Below are 25,677 nucleotides of genomic sequence, written 5' to 3' on the forward strand. Positions count from 1 at the left end.
TGTCAAAATGCGAAAATGCACATGCATAACTGAAACCAAAGTACTATTGTCCATATATACAATTTCTTTTAGAAGTAAACATGCATTTAAATATAGTTACTTACTACCACAGCACTATGTTCCATTTTAATGTGTCCTTGTATGTTCTGTAAAATGTTGAGATGACAAAACATTTGCAATTTCTGTACAGTATTCCTGGTACTTCATGTTCAGGTCTGATATGCGATCAACAGCAAGGCTGATGGACTCCAGTTTCTGCTGACTGAGATAAATTTGAAGTGGCTCAACAATCACACTGGGGACCTGCTCATCATCTGTAGATGACAATGACTGAATGCCGTGCTGCCCCAGAAGTACCTCCAGATTTTGTGGGCTGCAGGGATTGTCACCAAAGACATTGTTAATGGCTGTGATGTTTACACCCATACGTGCGAGCATCCCTTCTGCCCAGATTTGTGTTGGTGTTTGATGTTTTCTGTATGCAAGGCGTGGTGATTCCATCCTTCTCTGAGGTTTTCCAGTCTGTCTTGAATCTCAGGAATAAAAACTATATGAAGAGAACGTTTGCGTGTGTCGTCGGTTTAATTCAAAGGTCGCAAATTATATTAAGGCCAGACTTGCAATGATGGCAATAAACAAACTACTGAAGGAAAATGAAAACACTTTATTACATCCGACACGTGGTGTCCAGTTATTGGATCCGAATAAAGGCAATCTCAGTGCATTCAGATAGAGAGGGTTGGGAATAATTGTGTATTGTGTAACATTCTGTGTAACAAAATGTACATCGCGAGCCATTCCGTATTAGATAATTGATCAGCGTACATCTGTTTTCAAATAATATGTTTCGTCAAATTTCCCACGGGGCTTTATTTGTTCTGGCATAATAACGTCGGCTATGTTACAAATCCCTCTGTGAGCGGATTGGTACAGCCGTATTCAGGACTTAGCAGCCAGTCAAACCTTCCCTTCGAATCGCTTGCACTGCGCAATCTCGACGAAACAACGCATCGCATAACCTCGTTACTATCGAAATGCTTTGCATAAACATGGCTTAACTGGTTCACGATGTTTGCGATGCGAGGTACAGTCTATCGTTACGCTTTGGAGTGAGACCCAAAGCGCGTATGCTTTTTCCTTCATTTGTTATGTAAATCGTATCAGACAAGCCTCGCCATGTTCCTACTGTCGCCGCTTCTGTCTCTTTCTCTGCTGCTGGACCCGAGTCTGTGCCTGGCGGTCGCAGCCAGTCCTACCGACGACAATGCTCTGCGGAGCGGCCACGGAGACCACGGAGAGCCGGGACACAAAGAACACCATAAGGATTCGTACAGCACTTTTGCTTCCGAATTCCTCGAGTCCAGATACCTTTCCGATGAAGGTAGGATGTAAACATGGTCTAGCAATGTTATGGCACCACGTACAACTGACCCCTTGGTGATAAATGGAGGATACAAAAAAATTGATATTACCGATTTTTAGATTTTGTTTTGTTAATAAAACGGTGTTATTAGTATATTTTCTGTTTGGGCCTCCCCCGACCAATGGAAGTGACGCCATCTGCTAGCCTTGGTTGGCTAACAGATGCCTCTTTTTCGAAGCGCGTCTTTCAGTTAGCACCTTGGTCAGCACCCCGCGATGCTGCGACACTCACGTCCAGTCAGCCCCGCCCCCTTAAGGCTCCTTCTAGGCGGCTATACCTTGGCTTAAGTCACATTTTGTGATGTTTAAATCCACGTTTTGTACAGAAATGTTTGATTTGTTAAATACAAACATTGATTCTTTATATCTTTTTTTAACCTTTATTTTTACTCAGTATGCAAGGTTTTCAGCCATTCTTTGCTTTTTATGTTGAGTCTTGTTGAGTTACGTTGAGTCTTGTTTTATGTTGAGTCTTCGGTAAGTGGGGTTGCCATGGAGTGAACCTTGCATTTTGTCACCCTAAAAGACCTTCCATAGCTACTTTAGTATTGTGTTTTGAATCCCTGTCCTGTTGCAAGGTGACGTGTGAAACATGCAGTTGGGAGGCACGTGATTTTATCTGAGCAGTTAAAGATGCTTCCACACCCTTCAGAGCAGACTCGCTGCTATCAGAACCAAAATGAACTAGTGACGCAATGGCCAAAAACAACCAAGGAACTGGCTGTTCAGCTGTTTATGATGCCCTATATTAGGACTCTAATTATAAAGGGGGAATATGGGTCATTCATGTTCTGTACTTTAATTTCATAGTTAACATTTGATTTCATATCTAACCTGCTGGAATGTAAAGCCAAAACTACAAAAATTGCATCACTGTGCAAACATTTACAAACTGCATATCTATGAAAACATCACTGCTGGCCTTTCCATATTTTGTGGGTGTAAAATCACAGAAATCTAAAGCTGTTTACTTACCCACATACAAAAATAAATAGATCTTGTTTAGATTTTAGGATATGTGGACAACATATTGCAGGTGCAATTATTGTTATTATTTAATGTCTGTTCCCATTTACTTGTAATAATTTCTTCGCTTTCAAAAGTAATTAAAGTGTGTGTTGGCCTTTGGATTGTGTTGCCTAGGTTACCCTTTTCCGACTGCACCCCCCGTTGACCCTTTCGCCCGCATCAAAGTGAGTGACTGTGGAATAACCAAGGGCTGTGTCAGGTGAGTTTTGGGACGCCTGATATCCTGACATGCTGAGTATTATCATATTCATCTCAGGTACCTCGTTCTTGACTAAACTGGCCAGTGCCAGTACAACTCTGTGAATGCAAAGGTTTTTACAGCGAAATTACAGTGAATATGAATGAATTGGTATAGTTAGATGTGAGCACACCTGGACAGCTGAAGTCCTGCCTCTTTGTGTGTCTGTGTAGGTATGGAAAGCCAGGCTGTGATGCGGAGTCATGTGACTACTTCCTCAGTTACAGACGCATTGGTACCGATGTGGAGTTCGAGATGAGCGCTGACACTGATGGATGGGTCGCTGTTGGTTTCTCCTCTGACAAAAAAATGGTAATTATAATAAAGAGAAACTGATATTGGACACTGTTAGTTGGCTGACTGATGGAAACCTGAATATGATAATTGTGTAATAATACAATTAGTAAAAATACGATTACTCTAAAAAGGCACTTTTAATATTTAAATGGAGCAAGTAAAGTGTTTTTCCGTTTGGGTGGAGTGTCCTTGTTCTCTTAATGGGGTAGTCCAGTTAACCAGTTGTGTATTCTACAGCTGTTGGCTATTCATAAAACAGAGGACATAAACACACGCAGGCAGGCGCACTCACACACACACACACACACACACACACACACACAAACAAACACACACTCACATTAAAGAAATGTTAATATGCTGAGAATTCTTTGGCCTGTCCCAGGGAGGGGATGATGTCATGGGCTGTGTCCATGACGATAACGGCCGTGTAAGGATCCATCATTTCTATAATGTGGGGCAGTGGGCCAAGGACATCAAGCGCAACCCTGCGCGGGACGAGGAGGGCATGTTTGATAACAACCGGGTCACCTGCCGCTTCAAACGCCCACTCCATGTACCCCGCGAGGAGACTCTGGTGGACCTGCATCTCAGCTGGTACTACCTGTTTGCCTGGGGACCTGCTATACAGGGTACATTACACTTTGTGTGTTTGTGAATTTTCATAAAGTCATGAATAAGTAGGAAAATCAAAGACTACAGGAGTAACTTACCATATGCATTCTTATCTCAAAAACTAGCTACATTCTTCTCATTGTCAAGTTTACATACTGAGCCTGAATTAAAATATCTGAAGAATACATAGTTATTAATGGTTACCTTGCCAAATTAACCTATTTTTCTTGGGGTCACATTGGACGTCTGGCTCATGTAATGTTGTTACCCAACCTTTGCGAATAGCTGAACGCCGACAATGTGAAAGCAACAGATATTCAGTCAAGACGTCTAGTTTCAAAGCACAGCAAATACAGCGAGCTCACCAATTCTCCAAACTTACATAGTGCAGCTTTATGGCTGGGGTTAGGGTTAGAATTGAACTTAGAAGGTTTTTACTGCATATAGGTAGGTATGTATTTATAATACATACATGTATAATCCTGTGTCCTGAAAACAAATATGTGCTTGCGTGAGTGCTCATGTATGAGGGAGCGACAGAGTGAGACACATAAGCCCAGATGTATAAACATTGTGGCCGTCTACACAATTGACAGCTAAAAAGCCATAACCAGTCGTGAGGTGTTAAAGGCCACCTGGGGCCGCCATTGTTATAGTTGAACGTCAGTTCACCTACTCAAGCCTCGTGTTCTGTCGGTCTCCACTGTTACTGTTCATGAGAGCCAGAGCAGGCATCAGCAGGATTTCGCATAAGCAAAGCTAGCACAGTAACTGTAAACATACTGATGACTGCCCTGGGACACGGTTATGCTGACACATGGTCAACACATGGCTACTGCCTGGGGTAACTTTCCTGTGCCTGCTTTCTCCTCAGGTTCCATCACAAGGCACGACATCGACACACCGCCAGTGTCCGATCACATGATCAGCATTTACAAATACGAGGACATTTTCATGCCAGCCACGGCCTACCAAACCTTCTCCTCTCCTCTCTGCCTCCTCCTCATCGTGGCCCTCACCTTCTACCTGCTCATGGGCACCCCATAACCATGGCAACCTGCCGCCACGAGCTAGGGCGAGCTGCTATCTGCCCTATGCTCTGGCCCCAAACCTCCCACCCCCAGGTCACTGTGGCAATGAGCAGGGGTTCCACATTATACACAGGCAGCAATAATACACCTGAGAATATCCATTGCTGTTTTGTGGTTTACAGTGTATGAAAATGACTAGACTAGATAATCAGATGCAGCAAACTATTCTTATGTGGTGGGGTACAGATTAGGAAATTGGCATTATGGATACTACCCATATTTGCTAATCCAGTGTATATTACTATAAAATCAGTTTAGGAGGCCCTAGAGATAACATGCCTTATATGTTAAAGCAATGCACGCAGGATGGCTGTAATTTTGTCACTGTTTTTTTGCCAGGTGCATCTGCTTCCGGTATTGTTCCATACTGATATGGCATGTCAAATCCAGTGCCGCCACAAGTAACCGTCTGGGGTACCAGCTTGACACGGCTCTGTTTCTGAACACACACTGCGTGGTAATGCAGTCGGTCCGCTACCCAGCGTGTGTGGCAGTAAACACTCAGCAGCGGATCACAAGGGGCAGATAGTAGACTGTGTGTTGTACATTGTAACAAGACTGAAAAGGACCATGCTGAAAGGAACATAGTGCATGGTTGTGTTCGACAAACAGCTTTAGACGACTGCGAAGTGACACCTGTGATTCGGATAGGCATAGTATGCAAATGACGGTGAACCTCTTGAACACATTCATACACACAAGGGCACTCTTCAGGGTTGCAGCGTGAGCATTAGCAGCAAAAGGCAGCCGCTTCTGAGCTGGCCCACCTAACTCTTGCCCCTCCCACTTTATTTCCCTACTGCCACCACAACTCCACTCCCCGCCCACCTCACTCCCCTCTCTACCCACCTTACTCCCCTCTCTACCCAACTCACTCTACTCTCTGCCCACCTCACTCCCCTCTCTACCCACCTTACTCCCCTCTCTACCCAACTCACTCCCCTCTCCAGCCCACCTCACTCCCCTCTCTACCCAACTTACTCCCCTCTCTACCTACCTTACTCCCCTCTCCACCCCACCTCACTCCCCTCTCTACCCACCTCACTCCCCTCTCTACCCACCTCACTCCCCTCTCTACCCACCTTACTCCCCTCTCCACCCAACTCACTCTACTCTCTGCCCACCTCACTCCCCTCTCTACCCACCTTACTCCCCTCTACCCAACTCACTCTACTCTCTGCCCACCTCACTCCCCTCTCTACCCACCTTACTCCCCTCTCTACCCAACTCACTCCCCTCTCCAGCCCACCTCACTCCCCTCTCTACCTACCTCACTCCCCTCTCTACCCACCTCACTCCCCTCTCTACCTACCTCACTCCCCTCTCTACCCCACCTCACTCCCCTCTCCACCACACTTCACTTCTATCTCACCACTCCTGAGTTCTAGAACTAGTTGAAATGGCTCCAGGAGAGACCGGTGTGGACTCTCTTATTCCCCTGGTGTTCCTGTCCAACACCAACACCCTTCAACCCTCGACATGTTTATAGTATTATTTCTGTTCCATGCGTGCACCCTACTAATGAAATATGTCTGACAAAAATATTTTTCTCTTTACACTATTGTTATTATGTCACCACCATATTTAAGGGCGGAAATTGCCTGACTGATATTGAATTATATCTGTGTTCGCAGTTGACATCTTATTATTCAAGAATGTAGCACTCTGATTCACTGTGTTTATGGTGTTTTGCGCCACAAAGTGACTTTATTATTAACACACACGTGGTTACATTAACATGCATGTTTGTTATAAATGTAAATGCAATTGTGGTGTAGCACATGTGACAGATCATGCAAAAACGTCCTCAGTGCAGTGAAGGACTGTGAGGCGGAGTCATGAGATGTGTACTGCAGCCACTCGCCCTCAGTCTCCAGCTAGCAGTAGACACTTCTCGTGTGTTCTCACCGGTCACCTGGTGTTATCTACAAAGAACAAGAAAGCCAGCGCATCTCAGTTACACACATACACATACACACACACACACACACACAACTTGCACATAATCATATAAACCTGCTGACACCTTTGGGGTACGTTTCTTTTGCCTTGTTAAGTAGCCTATACAAATACAGGAATTTAAATCCTGTTTGAATAAGTTTATTGATGTAATGGGTGTGAGCCAGGAATAGGCGCTTCTTCCTCGCGCTGCCGATTTGGTCAGATCCGTTATCACAGTAAGGTAGATATGAATGGCTAATAAAACATTTCATTCAAAAGTATTATTATCCTAATAACAGGCCTTTTTACACTGCATGCGTAAATTCAACACCGCTGGCTAAGCTGCGTCGACAAACGTCACACGGTCACATGACCGCGACAACGAAAACACGGACATGCTGGGCGGCGCGCGCGGCACGAGAGGTACTTTCCCGTAGCAAACGTCACGAGCCAGCTGGCGCGCTCGCGACGTAGCGCTACGCTTCCCAGCGTGCTGGACTTAAGCCGCGTCATTGCTTGCCGCCCCCGCCCCCGTACGTAGCTACACATGCACTGATTATTCCTCAGACTGTGCAGAAGCCCAGGAACAGCCGGCGATCATGGCCGACACGGAGGAGCCGAGTCTCGGCGAGGATCCGGCGACGCGCGGAGCCTCCAAGCCGGACTCCGAGCGCACTCCGAGGCCGCCGCAGACGGCCCAGCCCGCTGTCGGTGTGGTTAGCCACCTGCTCAGCCAGCAGTCCTCGCTGAAGTTCGACAAGAATATCAAACAGGCCTTTTACAACACGGGGGCTATGATCTTCGTGGCGATATGCTGCGGGGCGGCGGTGCTGGTCTACTTCATCCTGGAGGCCTTTCTGCGGCCGCTGCTGTGGGCGGTGTTGTGCGGAACTTTCTTGCACCCGTTTAAGCACTCTCTAGCCCGGCTGGGTCGCTCTTGGCTAGCGGGTCTTCAGGACAGCGGCACGCCGATCGTGGTGGGGACGATGCTGGTGCCGGTGTGGTGTGTAAACTACGGGGTGGAGACGCTGGGCGGGCTCGTGATGGAGCGACTCCGCGTGCTGCTGCTGATCGGTGCCGGGGCGCCGACGCTCTACTTCCTCTACTTGTTCTGGAGCGTGATTGGCATGCAGGTGGTGCTCGGTCATCTCTGCGCTATCATATGCTGTGCCCTCGATTACTTCAACGCCTTCTGGGTGAGTGTGAGAGCATGAGACGAAGGGAGAAGGTGACGCACCTCTCAGTGCTCATTGTGTAGAAATGGACGTAGCTGGCTATGTAATTGGATATAGCTAGCGGACGCACACCGTCTGCAACGGACATCCCTGAACCCAATTATGGTTTCAAAATTCTCTCTTCTCTGTTTACTAAAATTTGTCCCTGATGTTGAATATGGCGTTGTTCCACGAGAGTGTGACATTTTCAGGACAACCTGATTATTAACCAAAACATCATATTTAATGGAACGTGTCACGAGTCCACAAAAAGCTGTATAACGATATATATGTAGCAGTTTGACATTGTATTGTATTTACATTTTGGGGATTTTGAATAGAATATAATGACATGCACAATAAATGACTCTTTGGTTTTTACATGTGGTGGAACCACTGTCATTAGAGGCAAACACCAGATGCTCTCTTTCTTTTCATGACATGAAAACTGTCGTTTACTACTGTTGTCACTGTCAGAGAAACGTTGTGAGACAAACCCCAAGCCTCCGGGCCCAATGCACTGAACTTCATGGCATTCAAACCAGCAGCTGAGCATGTGATGACGTGCTGCTTAAATAGCCTGAGAGCTGAACTGAGCTGCTCAGCCCTTCAGAGAACAGAGCTCATAGCTATCTTACACCAAAACGCGTGACGTCGTCTTGCAGATTGTCTACAGTGTGAACACGTTTCGCGTCCTTGCATAGCTGTGGGGTAGCCATCTGAGGAGAGGTTTTATAGTGAGAGTTGATGTGACACATACCTAAAACTGGATTTGTTATTGGTTCTCTGGCTGGTCCAAATCAGGTTAGCTGTGCACGCTTATGAAGGGCACTGACACTTCAGTAAACTGCTCTCGTAGTCACATGCCTCATTTCTTTCGTTCTTTTTTCTTTCTTTCTCTCTCTCCCCCTCTCCTTGTTTTCTCCAGGTTGGTACGTTGGTGGTCGGCTACGTGCTGGCTGTTGCACTGAAGTGGACCCCTGGCATGGAGGGCTATCTGCGGGCCATGTCTGTGCCAGTTTGGACCACCCTCATATTCTACCTGGGTAAGGCTGAGCTGGTTCTTGTTCTTCCTGGATAACAGAGGGCAGGCTGGGAAATTTGGCTGAGACTGCAACATTGGGCTTGAGTAGAACAGTATTTTGGCGGATCCAGATAGTCAGACTGGTGGACACACAAGTGACCAGTATACAGAACCACATACAGACTGGGGGCCACACAACTGATCCATATACAGACCCATATACAGACTGGGGGCCACACAGCTGACCCATATACAGACCCATATACAGACTGGGGGCCACACAGCTGACCCATATACAGACTGGGGGCCACACAGCTGACCCATATACAGACTGGGGGCCACACAGCTGACCCATATACAGACTGGGGGCCACACAGCTGACCCATATACAGACCCATATACAGACTGGGGGCCACACAGCTGACCCATATACAGACCCATATACAGACTGGGGGCCACACAGCTGACCCATATACAGACCCATATACAGACTGGGGGCCACACAGCTGACCCATATACAGACCCATATACAGACTGGGGGCCACACAGCTGACCCATATACAGACTGGGGGCCACACAGCTGACCCATATACAGACTGGGGGCCACACAGCTGATCCATATACAGACCCATATACAGACTGGGGGCCACACAGCTGATCCATATACAGACCCATATACAGACTGGGGGCCACACAGCTGACCCATATACAGACTGGGGGCAACACAGCTGACCCATATACAGACTGGGGGCCACACAGCTGACCCATATACAGACTGGGGGCCACACAGCTGACCCATATACAGACTGGGGGCCACACAGCTGACCCATATACAGACTGGGGGCCACACAGCTGATCCATATACAGACCCATATACAGACTGGGGGCCACACAGCTGATCCATATACAGACCCACATACAGACTGGGACACACACAGTTGACCTGGGCTTTCAACAGCCCAGTTTTTCATCCATACCTTACACACATACATACTCACTCCTTGTCATTATCTTTTCACACTCTCGTATGAGTTATAAAAAATTCAGCGTGCATGTGTTTTTATGGGTGTGTGTGTGTGTGTGTGTGTGTGTGTGTGTGTGTGTGTGTGTGTGTGTGTGGCAGCAGGATTGTTGCTATGTCACTACTAACTAAACGGCTTTCCAATTAGATCTGAGTGGTGTTATGTTGAGTTTCTAGGTGCTTTGACAGTTTCCTGTGCTTGGATAGCATGTCTGTGTGTGTCTGCATGTGGAATATAATTGAACTTGTCACTGTGGACTTTAGCCAAAAAGGTCTTTGTGTTGACCTTTTGTCCTACGAACAGTATTACAGCTGCTCACACAGTCTTCATCTCCTTCTCACCCGCATGAGACACACACCCACTGGTGACGTTTTCTGAAAAGTAGTATTAAGAGCTGTTATCAAATTAACAGTAATTAATCAAAATCAGTAAAAAAAAAAATATATTAAGACAGCTAACAGGCTATTAAGACTTCAGCAAGATATTAGGAAAAGATGTGTGCGTGTTTGGCAAAAAGGTGCAATTACCTTAATGCGTTTTAAAAGTAAAATTATTCTAGTAATTCTTTTTACATCTCTCCTTTCTCTATGTCTCTCAGTGTCTCTGACGGGGGCTTGGCGAGTGCCGGTGTTTGTAGTGGTGGTTGCTCTGCTGATAGTGGGCTCCCAGGAGAAAGCACCCGTACCAGGGAAGGGTGAGGAAAGCTACCACAGCAGACCCACACGTAGTGACCGTGTCCTCGTACTGGTGTCTGTCCAGCACCGACTCTCTTTCTATCCCTTATCTGCCCCCCCATGTCTCTCTGTATCTGTCTGTCAATGTCTCGCTTTCTCTTCCTGGCTGTCAATCTCTGTCTGCTCCTTTCTCTCTGTCTGTCTGACACTCTCACTCTCGCTCTCTCTCCATTTCCAGGTGAGCTGACGGGGCAGGTCCTTTCCTTTGCGGCTAACACTATCTACATGGCCATTTCCTGCAGTAACTTTCGCACTGCTGCTGCAGGAGAAGACAGTAGTAGCCCAGCACCATCGGAAGGTGAAGCATCACACACTCGCTCACTTGCACACCTGTCTGCAAATACACACATACGCACACACACATACACACACACACATACATCAACCAGCACCTCATAAATGGATAATGTGAGTGTTCTTTTATATAGTCATAGTGGTAATAAGCTTAATGGTACACTCCTCTGCACAGGCCCGAGTGGGGGTGGTCCATCCAGAAGGGTTAGTGGCATTTTCAGTGCTCCCCGTCGGCCTCGGCCGGAGCTCCAGGGGCTCCGGCACAAAGAGAAGGCCAGCGACATCTACTTTGTGCTGCTGGTGTGGGCCATAGTGCTTGTCCAGATCTGGCTCAACCTTTGGATCCTGCAGCTACTACCAATCCCTTTTGCTGGTAATTGTGTGTGTGTGTGTGTGTGTGTGTGTGCGCGCGCGCACTTTTGCGTGTGCGTGTGTGTATGTATTTGTATGTCTGAGCACGTTTGTATGTGTTTTCTCAGTAAAAGGTGTGTGCGTGCACGTGCATTCGTATACATGCATTCGTGTGTGTGTGTGTGTGTTTCCTTTTTACAGTGTGGGTAATTAAGAAGCTGGTGGTGCATTTTGGGGTGAAAGATTTCGCAGCAAGGACCCTGACAGCTTGGTGGGAGGTTCTAGAGAAGTTTGTCCGAGACAGACAGGATGCTTTGCTGCCTGGTCCAATCAAAGGGCTCGCAAAATTTTTACTTCGGGTCGATACCAAGGTAACACCTTCAGTGAATCCACCCCCAGAGAGTCATCATCACAATCTGCTGAAAAAGCCTTTTGCAAAACATGCTTCACTATGGAAATCGTCACTGCACACACACACAGTTTCTGGTTGTAATAAGCAACTAGATATCAGTTTTGCTAATCAGCTGGTCGTCTTAAATCTTGTAAGTGAAAACTACAGCAAGACCTGTCCATATATGGTAAAAAAAAAAAAGAACACTCTCTGTGTTGCAAGTCAGAGGATTAATTTAGATATACATGTTTGCTTGTCACTGTGAGCCTGTGTCATGACAACCGTAATAACAGCTTCAGATGATGATACGAGCAGTTTCTCAGTTTTATTTAGAATGTTCTTTAAGTTTCTTCAGGTGTGAGCTGTGCTCTCCTGCTCCTGAGCAGTCAGTGAGGGTCCTGCCACTCAGGGCTGTGACTAGCCTAGGTTCTCTTTACAGGCCACTCTGGGTTGAGGGTCAAAGGTTATCTTCTCTAGTTCTCCAAGGGCTTTAAGGGCACACATTTGTTCACTGTGAACACAAGAGCAGCTGCAGACAATCCAGCGTCCCTCCACTGAACCACATCTCAGTCAAGCATTGTCTTATACACCAAGCCATAACATAGATGTGTTCAAAGGAAGTAAATCGTAAGACATTTTGACCTCGTTTTAGTACAACCTCATACCACTTTTACACCAGCGACCCCTTCAAAACCTGACTGTTGGGCCAAACTGGCATCCCGCGTTAATCCCGCTTTAGTCCCATGTTAATTCCAGGATGAAAACCTAGTGTAAAAGAGGGTATTGGAGCAGGTCATGGTCATCACGTGGTCAAAACCTAATGTGTTATGGTTTGTGTTTTAGTTTCATTTCAACCTACCTTTTCACATCTTGACTTGTTAGTTTTATCCAGTGAGAATCCGTAATTTCCACCAGCCAGTCCCGTCCTGTTCTCTTGTTGCACGGAAACCCTGTTGGTGTTTGCTGCTTCCCTGCATTCTTATTGGTTGTTTCTAATAATGGTTTGTATCTCTGTCTCCCTCCTCGAAGCTCTGGCATTGGCTTAACAAGCAGGTAAATGACTTGTGCTAGCAACAGACTGGAGGAAAGAAAGATGGATAGAAAGAGTGAAAGAGTGATAGTGTGTGCACCCTTTAGAAGCTTGGATTGATGCTTTTTTTTTTTTTTTTTTACCCCTCCATCTACCATCATCCCTCCAGCTTTCTGTTCCTGGCTTCCTGGCTCCCGCCACGTCTGTTTTACCCCAGCAACTCGCTTTTGGTGTGTGCGGCACTTTTGACCTGTGGATGAGAGCGAATGCCTCTTCAGTCACGTCGACACGCAACCGTTTGACCCCTCCGCCACGTGAAAGAAGTCAACCAGGCGTGTGAGGCTTCGTACTCATCCACAGCTGTAGATAAACTGTATGGCTTCAGCGTGTATGAGCTGCATGGAGAGAAAGCCAGTGGGTGGGCGGGGCTGGGAGCGGGGACAGATGATGGAGGTGGGGGACTGGGGGTGTGCCCGGGGGTGGAGTTGTTTCTTGCTATTTTGGGGTTGGATAGATGATTAAGAGTGTTTGGATCTGTCACGTGTGTTTGAAGAACATATGTGAGCTGTGCTCACTCAGGGGATAAAACAGGATTCACAGAAGACCAGTTAGAACACCCAGGACAATATTTTGGCTACTATCAGAGTAGTCTTTTGAATTTTGGAATTTTTCCAAAATATGTCAAACAGAAGGTTTATACTTGAAGCTTACATTTAGTTTTTGTAATAATTTACCGATAAATGTTTTCAGGATATGTGTTCAGTAAAGCTACCCTTCCGCTGTATTCGACTTCTACACCACCTACCAACCCATGTCTGTTACATTAGTTTTAGTAAGAGAGCCTTTACAGAACCTCAACTATGCATGACCAGCATGGATAAAACAAGTGGGACCAGTCACACACCAGTTGAGAAACACACACACACACAAGCATGATCCTATGGGATTAGTCTATCAGCACTGCTAACCCCCTCAGAGGACATGGCATTTCCGCCAGTGAACACACACTCACGCGGGAGGAACAGACGTTGGTGCTCTCTCATTTTTAATATCTGTCATCATTCACTTGCATGTTACTTAAACCCGCTGAGCTCCCACAGGCACTAGTGCGGTTGTTTGCTAACGGTTTCCCTCAACAGGAACACACCCAAAAAAATGTCCATTTACTAATCCAGCATTGACCCACGCCGTGCCGTAGCAAACCATGCTAATGCCGCGGTAACCAGCCATCTGGTTGAACGGGCCACGGGAACAGGAGAAATCTGCCCAGTGAGCTGCAGCACTTCCTGTTTATATAACCTTCGTGGTAGCGGGCGAACGTATCAGCGTCTGCTGGTCAGCAGAGTTCTGGGAAAGAAATTGATCACATATATAAAGCACAGCCGATCCCAACACCTAGCACGAGGGTCACACGTTGGTTTTGGCTAAGTGGACAGACTCTGAGAAACTAGCAAAGGTGTGTGTTAAAACCGCAGGGTGAACCAGCTGGTCTCCAGGGTTGGGGGTTTAGGGGCTGGTTACTGGACCAGACTGTTGACCGGAGTTTCCAGGGTCCAAGATGGTTGTCGCTTGCCCAAGTTATTCCCCGTGGCTGAGCAAGAGGATGGGGGAGCAGCTTTCTCTCTGTGTTCACCCCCACTGTTTGACCATGAATATGCGCTGAACGTTAATCTCTCCTCCTCGCCCCCTCCTCAGATGATCGTGTGGTTGGAGAGATCTCTGGATAAGCTAATCAGCATCTTCATCATTTTCCTGCTGGTCACAGGAACCCTGCTGATGGCTCTCCTGCTCACCGCGATGGTAACGCAGGACACTCCTAAGACACAAATGCAGCAAGTGCCACTTAAAACGACACACTGCACCCCCGAAGGCCATTTACCTCGTCTGTCGTACACAAACAACGTTTTTATATCCTCCCCACATCCATTATCTGTGGCCTTCAGTTAATGTTTGGGCTACAGATGGCGAAACCAAAGTGGCGTGTATGCTGCAGGCTGGCAACTAGCAGGGCATACTTCTCAAAGTTCATCTTACAGAAGCCATGCGCATATCATTTCCCTTTCTGGCTAGGGTTTAGAGATGGAGTTGGCTGACTGGTGAACGACTGTGAGGTTTTCATCCGAGGGTGGCCTTGGAAAAGGCTTTTCAGTTAGGAGCGCCACAATGTCTCTCACTTGTAGTTGCCATTTGAAGTTAGCTGGTTAAGGCAGCTACAGACTGCATAGGTGATGTTTTTACTAAGAATTCCATAGCCCCTTCCTCACAACACTGAGAATAGCCAGGCCGATACAGGCCTGCCCTAAAACTGCCCCAAGTTTTCCTATTGCATTATAGAACCCTTCAAACTATCACCAGAAGGGGTATGTAGGCAGGTACGCAGCAGTGAGTCCCTCAGTCACACTAATGAACAGCCTTGATTAAGTCCACTCTCGGACAGATATATGCATCCCGTAGTAACCAAGACGATGAACATTTTTAAATTTGACATTATTTATGCATTTAATTTTTTTTTGCCTGTCCACTTTTGTTAACCCTTCTGTGAAGGGTTAGAAGGGCCTGAGTGCACATCACTGCTGTAACTGACACCAGCCCACCTCCACCCTGCTGGCACTCTACACGTGGAGGGCAACATCATGTGCAATATCTTTATGCCCCTTTTTCAGGTGCACCATGAAAGTGCCCATATCATAGAGGTCACTAGCAACCTGATCAACGAGACCCTAGCCAACCACCCTGAGTGGGCCAAGTAAGACACACACACACACACACACACACACACACACACACACACACACACACAACCTGAACAACAAGACCCAAGCCAGCTACACGCATACTACACACAAGCAATCACACATGCATGTGTACTCGCACTGTAAGTTGTTAGTTTACGTCACAAAGTTTAGTCATTTGACCTGTCAACTTTTCAGTGTCCGTGTGTGTTGTAGTTGGCTTCCCGAGGCTCGTGTGGTTCAACGGGCTCTAAACTCTGCTGCCACAAATGTTTACCAGCATGGGAGAGAATGGATAACTCAAAAGGTACTACAGGTCTGAGCAAATGTTGAAGCAGGTTATTCATGGCCACCAGGTGGTGCTGTGTTGCTGAGCCACTAAGTATTGGACATTTTTCAAAAGCCACGCAAAGTGATATGGTCTAGCCGTAAAAAGTCTTTGAATTCATGCAGAGTAATGTCATTTAAGCCATAACCGTATGCCTGAATGTGCACATGATGAACAGTGCCGTGCGTGCGTGCGTGCGTGCGTGCGTGTGTGTGTGTGTGTGTGTAGCTTCATAAGATGCTTGGTGATAAGGTGAACAACACAGCCGTGATAGAGAAGCAGGTTCTGGAGCTGTGGGACAGGCTTTACCACTCTTGGTTTATTAAGGTAACGTACACAGTCTCTAGCTACATCCTCCTCTCGCTCTCTCTCATATTCGCTCCTCTCTGTCCATCCTTCAGGTGTCTGGGATTACGGAAGCCTGTTCACTGTGGTCTGTTTTGAGTGGTATTCTTGCTTGTCATTGGTTTTCTCTTGGCTGTGTCACAGAACGTGTCATACAGTGGGCGTCACCGTGGACAGAAGCTCCACCTCCAGAGACAGCATGGCTGGTTGGGTGACATCCTGGAGTGGCAAGACATTGCCTCCTTCCTGCAGGAGAACATAGAAACATTGCTCTCCGTAAGTGTAGCTGTGTGAGCGCGCATGTGCGTCTCTGACTCTCTCCGTGTGATGGATTAATGAGACTAGTGCATTTGTAGATTGTGGAGTCTCTCTGGGTGGTGATGAGTCGGAACGTTGGCTTGCTCATCTCCACGACAACCACTTTGCTCACAGTGCTCTTCCACAGTGGTACTGCCCTGCTCAACTTTGCCCTGTCACTGGTAAACACACGCACAAGCACACACAGGCATGTGCACATATACAATCACAGACATGCAGACGTGTGTGTGTGTGTGTGTGTGTGTGTGTGTGTGTGTGTGTGTGTGTGTGTGTGTGTAGGTGATTTTCCTGACCACCCTGTTCTACTTGTTGAGCTCCAGTGGTGAGTACTATAAGCCTGTGAAGTGGGTGATCAGTCTGACCCCCCTATCCCAGCCTGGACCCTCCTCCCATATCATCGGTCAGTCTGTGGAAGAGGCCATCAGGTGCTCGCAGTTTACATACTCGCTCGTTCTCTCTTACTCTCACACTCACACACACACACACACACACAGCAGTGGACCTAAATTTTGTAAAGCAGTGAAACGTGTGTGTGTGTGTGTGTGTGTGTGTGGCTGGCTGGCTGGCTGGCTGGCTGGCTGGCTGGCTGGCTTTTTTTTGTGTGTATGGTCAGCAGTAGTAGTTCCATGTGAACTAGCCCAGATGACTAACCCATTTCATAAAAACAGCAAACAGCATTAGAGTGACAACATAATATGCTCCTCCCCCCCCTCTCTTTCATGTCAAGTTGGGTAAGTGAATTCAGCCAGCGGTAAATTTTTCCAGCTGGTGTCTGAAGGGTTGGGCTCAGATGTTTTGGCTGACTTTAAATGGTTAAATTTATGTGGAAGACTTGAGCTCAGTTTCTAACAAATGATTGCCATGATGGATCTGAGAGAAGTGGGTTGGATGTAAAGGGGAGAGAGGCCATTGCAGGTGGCTGCTAGGTTACTAATGACTTCATGTTTCTTCTAGAAAAATCTAAAACCCAAAATAAATTTAAAAAATTGTAAAAAAAAAAAAAAATTTAAAAAATTTAAAGTTGTCTCTTTCTTTCTCTCAGGGGTGTGTTTGACGCGTCCCTTAAGATGGCAGGCTTTTATGGCCTCTACACCTGGCTCACACACACTATCTTTGGCATCAACATCGTCTTCATCCCCTCAGGTGAGACACACACACACACACACACACACAAAATATATATATATATATATATATATATATATATATATATATATATATATATATATATATACACAAGCTTCCTATTTATAGCAGCATGGGGCTGTGTTTGTTGTATGTCTGTGGCACATAGCCTCTGTTTGCTCTGGCATATGGGAATCATCTGGCAGTACAGGCATGTAGGAGACTCGCTAAATCTGCCACACACACACACACTCTCTCTCTCTCTCTGTTGTGTTTAATTTAATTTAGTAAGCTTTACAGGCGTGACCGTGTTCATTTACAGTATTGCCAAAGCAGTGTTAAAGTACCACATGAATGACCTTCTCCAATATTAATGAAATAAAGGACTATGTTAATAATAATTAACATAAGAACTGCAGTTGTCATGAAAGAATTCTTGAAGTCAAGATTAGGAAAGTAAAGAAGTATAAAAAGGAAAATAAATGAGAGGAGGACAAAAACAAATATCTAAATACATAAAGGTGTTTACACACAGGGCAGTATTTGTGTGGTGGTGTTTGGGTGGGCTACTTACTGACCCTTATTCATATTTGTCACTATTAGATCTCTCTCTCTCTCCCTCAGTTCAATTCAATTTCACTTCAGCAGTGCACTTGGCATGACAAATATTCACACTATTATGATGTCTACTGCTACCTCTATAAATAATAATAATAATAATAGTAGTAATAAAGATGTAGATTAAACTGTGAGTGTTTGCTCATGAGTCTCTGTGTCCCTGATATCTGATATGTTTAGATGAGCTCTCTCTCTCGAGCTGTCTCTGTCTGTCTGTCTCTCTCGAGCTGTCTCTGTCTCTCTCTCTGTCTCTGTCCCCCACCTCTCTCTTTTTTCCACCCCCACACTTCAATCTTGTTCTGAAACTATCTTGCTTAGAAATCCCGCACGCATGCCTAAGCACACATGCAAAATTTCATTCAACATTTATTTAAAGTCTTCTTCATTTGAATGGCCATTTCATTTTATATTGCCAGTGCCGAGAATCAAAGGATTATTATTATTATTCTAGTTAAAATAAATGTTATAAAATATTATTATATATCCTGTGTGATACTACAGTGAGGATAATGTAGTGACCAAAAGCAGAAAAAGTGCTAGTATTGGCACCAGCAGCAGAAATGGGAAAACCATTGTGGTAAAGTGCAGAGTAGCTGGCTCAGCACACAGCTGTAGAGGCTCAGCTGTGAAGCACGGACATTGGACACCTGTGGGACTTCAACAGGAGTAGTGAATGAGGCACAGGTGCAGGAGATTACCAATAAACCAGTGATTGTGAACGGGGGAGTGGTCGTGAAGTGTGACTGGTTCTTTGGCTGATTAATGACTGGGCCGTGACCGTTATAACTTTTATAGTGTTATAAAGTGGAACATAAATACACATACACACACATATACAGTTATGTGCAAAATGATAGCAGTCTAACACCACTAATGTATTTAATGATTTTGGCAGAAAAGATAATACAACATGGGGAATAAATTCATGACTAGGTATAACCGAGTAATGGGCAACCAACAGAATCAACAGTCATAACATGCACGCTGCTAATTGGGTGTAATTGACTCATTTAATGAAAGGGGTGTGTTCAAATTAATAGCAGTGTGGAGTTCAATTAGTGAGGTCATTCATTCTATGAAGAAACAGGTGTCAATTATGGCCCTTATTTAAAGAAGGAGGGCAGCAACTGTTGTAGCTGCTGGTTTTATCCCTTGCTCAGTGAGTCAAATGGGTTGTTCCAGACATTGTACTGAAGGAGAAAGAACTTTGATCAAGAAGTTGATTGGAGAGGGGAAAACATAAAGAAGTGCAGGAAATAATTGGCTGTTCAGCTAAGATGATCTCAAATGCTTTAAAATGGCAAACAAAACCCATAAACACGTAGTAGGAAAAGAAATACTACCATCCGTGTAGATCATAAAATAACAAGAATGGCAGTAGCCAGGGAAGGTCTTCAGTTACCTGTGAGTACTGCAACAATCAGAAGACTCCTACGTGAAGCCAAGCTATTTGCAAGAAACCCTCATAAAGTACCACTGCTGAAAAAAAAGACGTGTTGAAAAGATTACAGTTTGCCAAAGAACACATTGATTGGCCTAAAGAGAAGTGGTGCAACATTCTATGGACCGATGAGGGCAAGATTGTTCTTATTGGGTCTAAAGGCCACGGACAGTTTGTGAGACGACCCATAAACACTGAATTCAAGCCACAGTACACTGAATACTAAAACATGGAGGTGCAAGCATAATAGTTTGGGGATGTTTCTCATACTTTGGAGTCAGACCCATTTATCGCATACCAGGTACCATGGACCAGTTTGAATATATCAAAATACTGGAAGAGGTCATGTTGCCTTATGCTGAAGAAGAAATGCCCTTGAAATGGGTGTTTCAGCAGGACAATGACCCCAAACACACCAGCAAGCGGGCAACATCCTGGTTTCAGACCAACAAGATTGATGTTATGAAGTGGCCAGCCCAATCCCCAGACCTCAATCCGATTGAGAATTTGTGGACTGACCTCAAAAATGCTGTTTTTGATGCAAAACCCAAGAATGCAGAATAACTTTGGAATGTAGTCCCGTCATCTTGGGCTGGAATATCTGTTTGCAGGTGTCAGATGTTAGTTGAGTCCATGTCACACAGATGTAAAGCAGAAATAAAGGTTAATCAACTAAATATTAGTTCAGTGATCAACAGAAAAGCTAAATCTGTAAACAACTTTTAGTTTATACTGTAAATATTCAAGTTGGTAAACGAAAATGAAGACACTGCTATTTTTTAACGGCCCATTATTCTTTTTTTTCCTTCATTTTCAGTATAAAAATTGATATTTCGTTCATGTTTTCATTTGGAATTGAATGTGCAGTGCTCCCAGTGCCTTTGTGTATATGAACATAAATAGTATTATGAGGATTGAGCTTTTTCTCAGTTGTTTTAAACACTGATATTTTGCACATAACTGTACATACACGAAAAGTTAAAAGAGAGGAACCACTGCACTCCAGCATCGGCTACGCAAACTGCTCGCCTCCACAAGGCTGCGGTCCACTGCACTTCGTGGAGCAATGGATCACATCTATTTCTTCTTTTGGTGTGTGTGTGTGTGTGCGTGCGTAGCCATGGCAGCTATCCTGGGCGCGGTGCCATTCTTGGGGACGTACTGGGCTGCGCTGCCTGCTGTTCTGGACCTGTGGCTGGCGCAGGGAGAGGGAGCCAAAGCCCTGCTGCTCCTGCTCGGTCATCTGCTGCCTACGTACTTCGTCGACACCGCCATCTACTCGGATATATCCGGGTATGGGGGGGGGGGGGGGGAGACAGAGTCTCCAGGAGTATAATAATTACACACTCTAACGTGTTAGACCACTCAACTATAGGGGACCAGTGGACTCTGGAGCAATGAGGCTTAGGTGCGTTTAAGGATCATCACTGTAATTAGTAGAAAATAGCACATTAATGTGTCTAGTATCAATATGAAAAAATGGCCCCTAAACCCCTAATTAAGTCTATTTATACTGTGTGTGTGTGTGTGTGTGTGTGTGTGTACACATTTTATTTTCTTAGAGGATATACGGCTGTGTCCTTTTCTGACTGATTAGCTCTCTCTGCTTTGGCAGATGTGTGAATGTTTAATGAGATTAACTAAGTCTAGACAGGGAATACCTCATGACGGAGACCAAGGACACTGTAACACTCCTACCCAACAGGAACACTGTTAGACAATCAAACAAAAATGTGTGTGTGTGAAGACGCGTGTTCCTTCTGTTCTAATGACACAGCAAGATGTATCTGAGTATTCAGTGGTGCTTCTGGGTTGGGTATGTTCTTCCTCTGGGCTGAGGCGTTCAGTGTTTGTTCTGTGCACAGGGGGGGTCACCCCTATCTGACCGGCCTGGCGGTGGCGGGTGGAGCGTACTACCTGGGCCTGGAGGGGGCCATCATAGGCCCCATCCTCCTCTGCATCCTGGTGGTAGCATCCAACATCTACAGTGCCATGTTAATGAGTCCCAGCAGCAGCCAGCCAACACCTGTACAGAGCAGCTTCCCCCAACACCTGGGCAGGTAATACACGCACACCCCTACACACCCTGATCCCAGTACAGAGCAGCTTCCCCCAACACCTGGGCAGGTAACACACGCACACCCCTACACACCCTGATCCCAGTACAGAGCAGCTTCCCCCAACACCTGGGCAGGTAACACACGCACACCCCTACACACCCTGATCCCAGTACAGAGCAGCTTCCCCCAACACCTGGGCAGGTAACACCCATGCGTGCACACGAATATGAGTCCTTTCTTCTATTGCCCCCGGGGCAAACCTGTGTCCAGGCCCTTTCTGGAGTCCCCTGTACTGCTGAAGAGAGGAGGGGAGTGAAGTGAAAGACTTGTGCTGTGATCCACCTGCTCTGCTGCCCCTTCGTCCTGCCTCCTCACGCGGGCCTGCGCGTGGGGTCTCCCTGGTAGCTTGGCAGGGGCAAAGACTCCGCCTCTGCCGTCCCAGCCGCAGGACTGTTTGGCTCCAGATTCAGAACTTAACTTAAACTGCCGCGGTACTCTCACAACAACGAGCTGCCATGGCTGCCGATAAAGTGGCACTACCATTCCGTGAGGGCATATTTGCTTATGAGCTGTGCCGCGTTCACTAAAGTCAGCGCGCTATAAGCGTGTTATTATTTACAGAGCTAACACACGAGAGCAAAGTTCCGTCAGCACTGGCGTGGACAACAGTGAGGAAAGTTTAACACTCCGACGCTAAGGTAACTAACCTAGCACGCTACAGCTGGCTTGCAGGTTTGGGTTTACACAAATAACTAACACGGCAGTGTTGAGATCAGAGTACGTTTTTGCTATTTAGTTGTGTGGCGGTTGTTTTTTGTTCGTTAGCTGAATTAGTGTTCACAGAGTATAGCTTAATAACTTAATGATTGATTGACTATGCCATGAACAACATTGTGGGCGCGTACTCATCCATTAATTATACTTATACGTTTTGCTACTTAGAAGTTAAACGTTCATTTGTTCACCATGTTTGGTACATGTTTGGAAATCCTGTGGTTTTAATCCATATTGAGGATTTTTTTTTTTTTTAACTGACGTTTAACTGAAATCTAAAATCTCTTCCTTTTGGTGTTGAATTTTGAATGTGAGACTCCTATGCATTTTGCCATAGTTTCTGCTCTTAAAAAAACAGCAAAACAAACATGTAAATATCTAGTTAACTAAGGAAGCATAATGTTGTGTAGCTGCACTTTGTGTATATGTGAGTTCACATTTGCCTTATTCACGTGGTACTTCATTGACCCCTGCGACTATGCTAACACCTCTACACTGAGGAGTGTGTCACAGAAAGTGTAAGATCTCCTCACAAGAAGAACTCCTCTAAGAATTCTTCACTGCTCATTCTCACACACACACAAACAAACAAACAAACAAAAACCTCATATTGTTTCTTTCTTTCTCATGCAGCTTTGGTATTTTCTGCTCCATTTCATAAGCCCCCTGCTGATGGAAATGCTCCCTTTGACTGACATGAGGTGCTCGCCATGTGCAGAGGCCAGGGTTCTAGCCAGCTGTAATCTGGTGCCTGGCACATAGCACTGTGGCTTTAATGAGACATTATAAATAAACCTTCTTTGTGACGGAACAAGAGAGCTGAGAATTAGAAACCTTATTTTTGACTGAACCAGATTTGAAGCTGAGGTTTAATTTTAGTGAGAAATTAAGCTGTTTTCTGAAGATTGTGAAAAGGACGTGGGGTGAAGAAAGACCAAAGTGTAGAGCTCACACTGAAAATGGAACCAGAAGGTCATCCAACTTCTGCCATGGTACATGTATGATTGTAGCAGTTTGTCCTATACAAAAGTGGGGCAATAAAGTGGTGGGTGTGTCGAGTGTGTTGGTGGATAGCCTACGTGTATGCAAAGTGGTGGGCATGGCCTACAGGATGGCGATTGGTGGGCGTGGCCTACAGACAGCAGCTGCATCAGCTTCATTTCTGCTTGCTTTGTTTCACTCAGGAAGCAATAACTGCACTTTGATATCATTTTACACCAAATAAAATGTTTAAAGAGCCTGCCAGTGTTTTAGAGGGGCTGGTTTGGTGTAATTTATTAAGAGTATCACATGCTTCGTTTTCTTTTTTTCTTTTTTTTTTTTTTTTTAAAGTTGTCAGTCGGTGATGTGTATATGTATAAATAATATGTAGTTACATGTTACATGTTTTCCATTTAAGGATCCAGCACTATTAAATTTTGGGATAAAATAAGTGTCTTGTTTATTATTTTAAACACACACACAAATCTGGAAAGCCCTATATAACTGAGCAGTTTTCATCAATTTATAAAAAAGGTGTGGATTCATGACGAACCACATCTAGAGCCTTAGGCATGAGCCTGTCATGCTGCCCTTGTATATAATCTGACCTTTAACCTGAATGCCCCAGAGAAGGTCAGAGCACAAAGTCAGCCCGCCCATCACAGCTAGCAGAGGGCAGACAGATTCTGCCAGAGGTAAAATTGAAATCGATCGTTTCATTGCTTCTCAGTTACGCTGAACAGAGCCATTGACTCAATCTATGTATGTTCCTCCTTTTGTGTGTGTGTGTGTGTCTATGTGAGAGAGAGGGATTGCATTGGTCTTTCTTTAATGGCTTTATCAGAGTGTGCTTTCATCTGGTAAATAAAACAAGGACACATGAGGACCAAACACAAGAAGCAAACCATTTCATTCATCTTTCGGCTGTCTGGTTTTCTCTCTGCACACCCAGCCTTGTCCTCCTCGGTTCCTGTTACTTTATTCATGTTAAAATGGTTTGTTGCTGCATAACACTATAATTGAGATATTTTAAAGTAGTCAGTTTTCTTTGATTGCAAGCACCTTCTTTCTCAATTCCTGATAAAATGTTTGTTCAATAGAGTTGATAAATCACTGCCAATATATGCTACTGTCTTCTGTAAATTGCCAAACGTATCCAATTTGAATGTAGAGACATAAATGTCAAGTGCTGGGCACCCTAGAATATGCAATTACTATCCATTACACTATTCAAATATAAATCCTGCTATTCCACTAGTTGGAAACCTCAATCATTACAGGAATCCCCCTGCCACTGGGTGCTGATGAGAAGCAGACTAGAACAGTTTTGCTGCTTGGTTTGCTGTAAATGTTTTTCCCACATCTGGCAGTTTGGCTTGAGAGTAGACGTGACCACCACATTCATTTACCACGGCTCTGATGACCGTCTGAGCAGGAATACTGCTCTGTGCGCCTCTGCTCAACGCCCTTCACGTCTGAGCAGGAATACCGCTCTGTGCGCCTCTGCTCAATGCCCTTCACATCTGCCACTTTGACACTGATCAGCTTGCTGTGAAACAGGGTTTGTGAGGAGGACTCGGAACTTTGTGGCATTCAAGTGTGAATCATGCAGAAGGTGTCTGACAGGATTTCTTGTGTACGGGTGTGTGTGACTGAGTGTAATGTAAGAATTTGTATGACGTAAGAATGTGTGTTTTATGACAGTATAGACCGAAACAATAGCGGAGATGGAGATCGACTGTAAACTTTCTGTTTATTTCTCCAACCTGTGGATCAGCTCAGAGTGTTCTGATTTGTCAATCATCAAGCCACACCCTCCGTCAGCTAAAACAAAATCTCTGACAGATAGAAACACAAACATCCACCTGCATGCTGCCCTCACACACACACACACGCACACAACTTCTGTGTAAACTAACTGTCCATTTGTGATTTGAGGGGAATAATGTGCCGGTGTGATGTCCGATAAGGGAGGCTTTTACTCCTGACATGGAGACTCCTTCATGCCACAGGTCCGTGATTCCAGAGAAAACCTTCCAGTTCTCTTTTGTGCAGGTCTTGGTGTAAGCGGGGGGGAATGAATGGCTAATTCTTTAGCAGTGCACGGACTCTGCAGCTGCCATTATGAGAACAGCTCACAGAGGAAAACATTAAACTAACATATTTTAAAAAGGAAATACAAAAAAGTCAATAAAATGCCTGGTGAGGAAATGTAAAAGAATGCAAATGCAAGGAGAATCTCTTTTGGCCTTCACAGAGGTA

At 45.4% G+C, this 25,677-nt stretch overlaps 2 protein-coding genes across 13 annotated transcripts; both read left to right on the forward strand.

The window, feature by feature from the left end:
• Window positions 1-948: 948 nt before the first annotated feature.
• Window positions 949-6,914, forward strand: frrs1l (ferric-chelate reductase 1-like). Its single transcript, XM_027001170.3, has 5 exons — window positions 949-1,381; window positions 2,566-2,650; window positions 2,863-3,001; window positions 3,372-3,618; window positions 4,476-6,914. Exons 1-5 carry the CDS (start codon window positions 1,177-1,179, stop codon window positions 4,646-4,648), a joined length of 849 nt encoding a protein of 282 aa, XP_026856971.1. The 5' UTR covers window positions 949-1,176; the 3' UTR covers window positions 4,649-6,914.
• Window positions 6,915-7,066: 152 nt separating this feature from the next.
• Window positions 7,067-25,374, forward strand: tmem245 (transmembrane protein 245). Of its 12 annotated transcripts, XR_014124035.1 has the most exons (19): window positions 7,067-7,829; window positions 8,776-8,893; window positions 10,492-10,587; window positions 10,806-10,925; window positions 11,097-11,294; window positions 11,474-11,643; window positions 12,693-12,716; window positions 14,389-14,493; window positions 15,357-15,439; window positions 15,624-15,732; window positions 15,982-16,080; window positions 16,243-16,374; window positions 16,455-16,577; window positions 16,696-16,841; window positions 17,459-17,559; window positions 20,719-20,893; window positions 21,466-21,660; window positions 21,931-22,358; window positions 23,068-25,374. XR_014124035.1 is itself a non-coding variant. In XM_027001140.3 (18 exons), exons 1-18 carry the CDS (start codon window positions 7,233-7,235, stop codon window positions 21,974-21,976), a joined length of 2,637 nt encoding a protein of 878 aa, XP_026856941.2. In that variant the 5' UTR covers window positions 7,067-7,232; the 3' UTR covers window positions 21,977-25,374. The 12 variants fall into 12 exon arrangements, 9 of the variants coding, with proteins under 9 accessions (XP_026856941.2, XP_081571522.1, XP_026856943.2 ...); XR_014124036.1 differs by having other exon boundaries at window positions 21,466-21,861; window positions 21,931-25,374; XR_014124037.1 differs by lacking the exon at window positions 21,931-22,358 and having other exon boundaries at window positions 21,466-21,861.
• Window positions 25,375-25,677: the final 303 nt, after the last annotated feature.

The sequence above is a fragment of the Electrophorus electricus genome, chromosome 1 (assembly GCF_041902795.1).
Source record: "Electrophorus electricus isolate QZ-2024a chromosome 1, ASM4190279v1, whole genome shotgun sequence".
NCBI classification, from domain to species: domain Eukaryota; kingdom Metazoa; phylum Chordata; class Actinopteri; order Gymnotiformes; family Gymnotidae; genus Electrophorus; species Electrophorus electricus.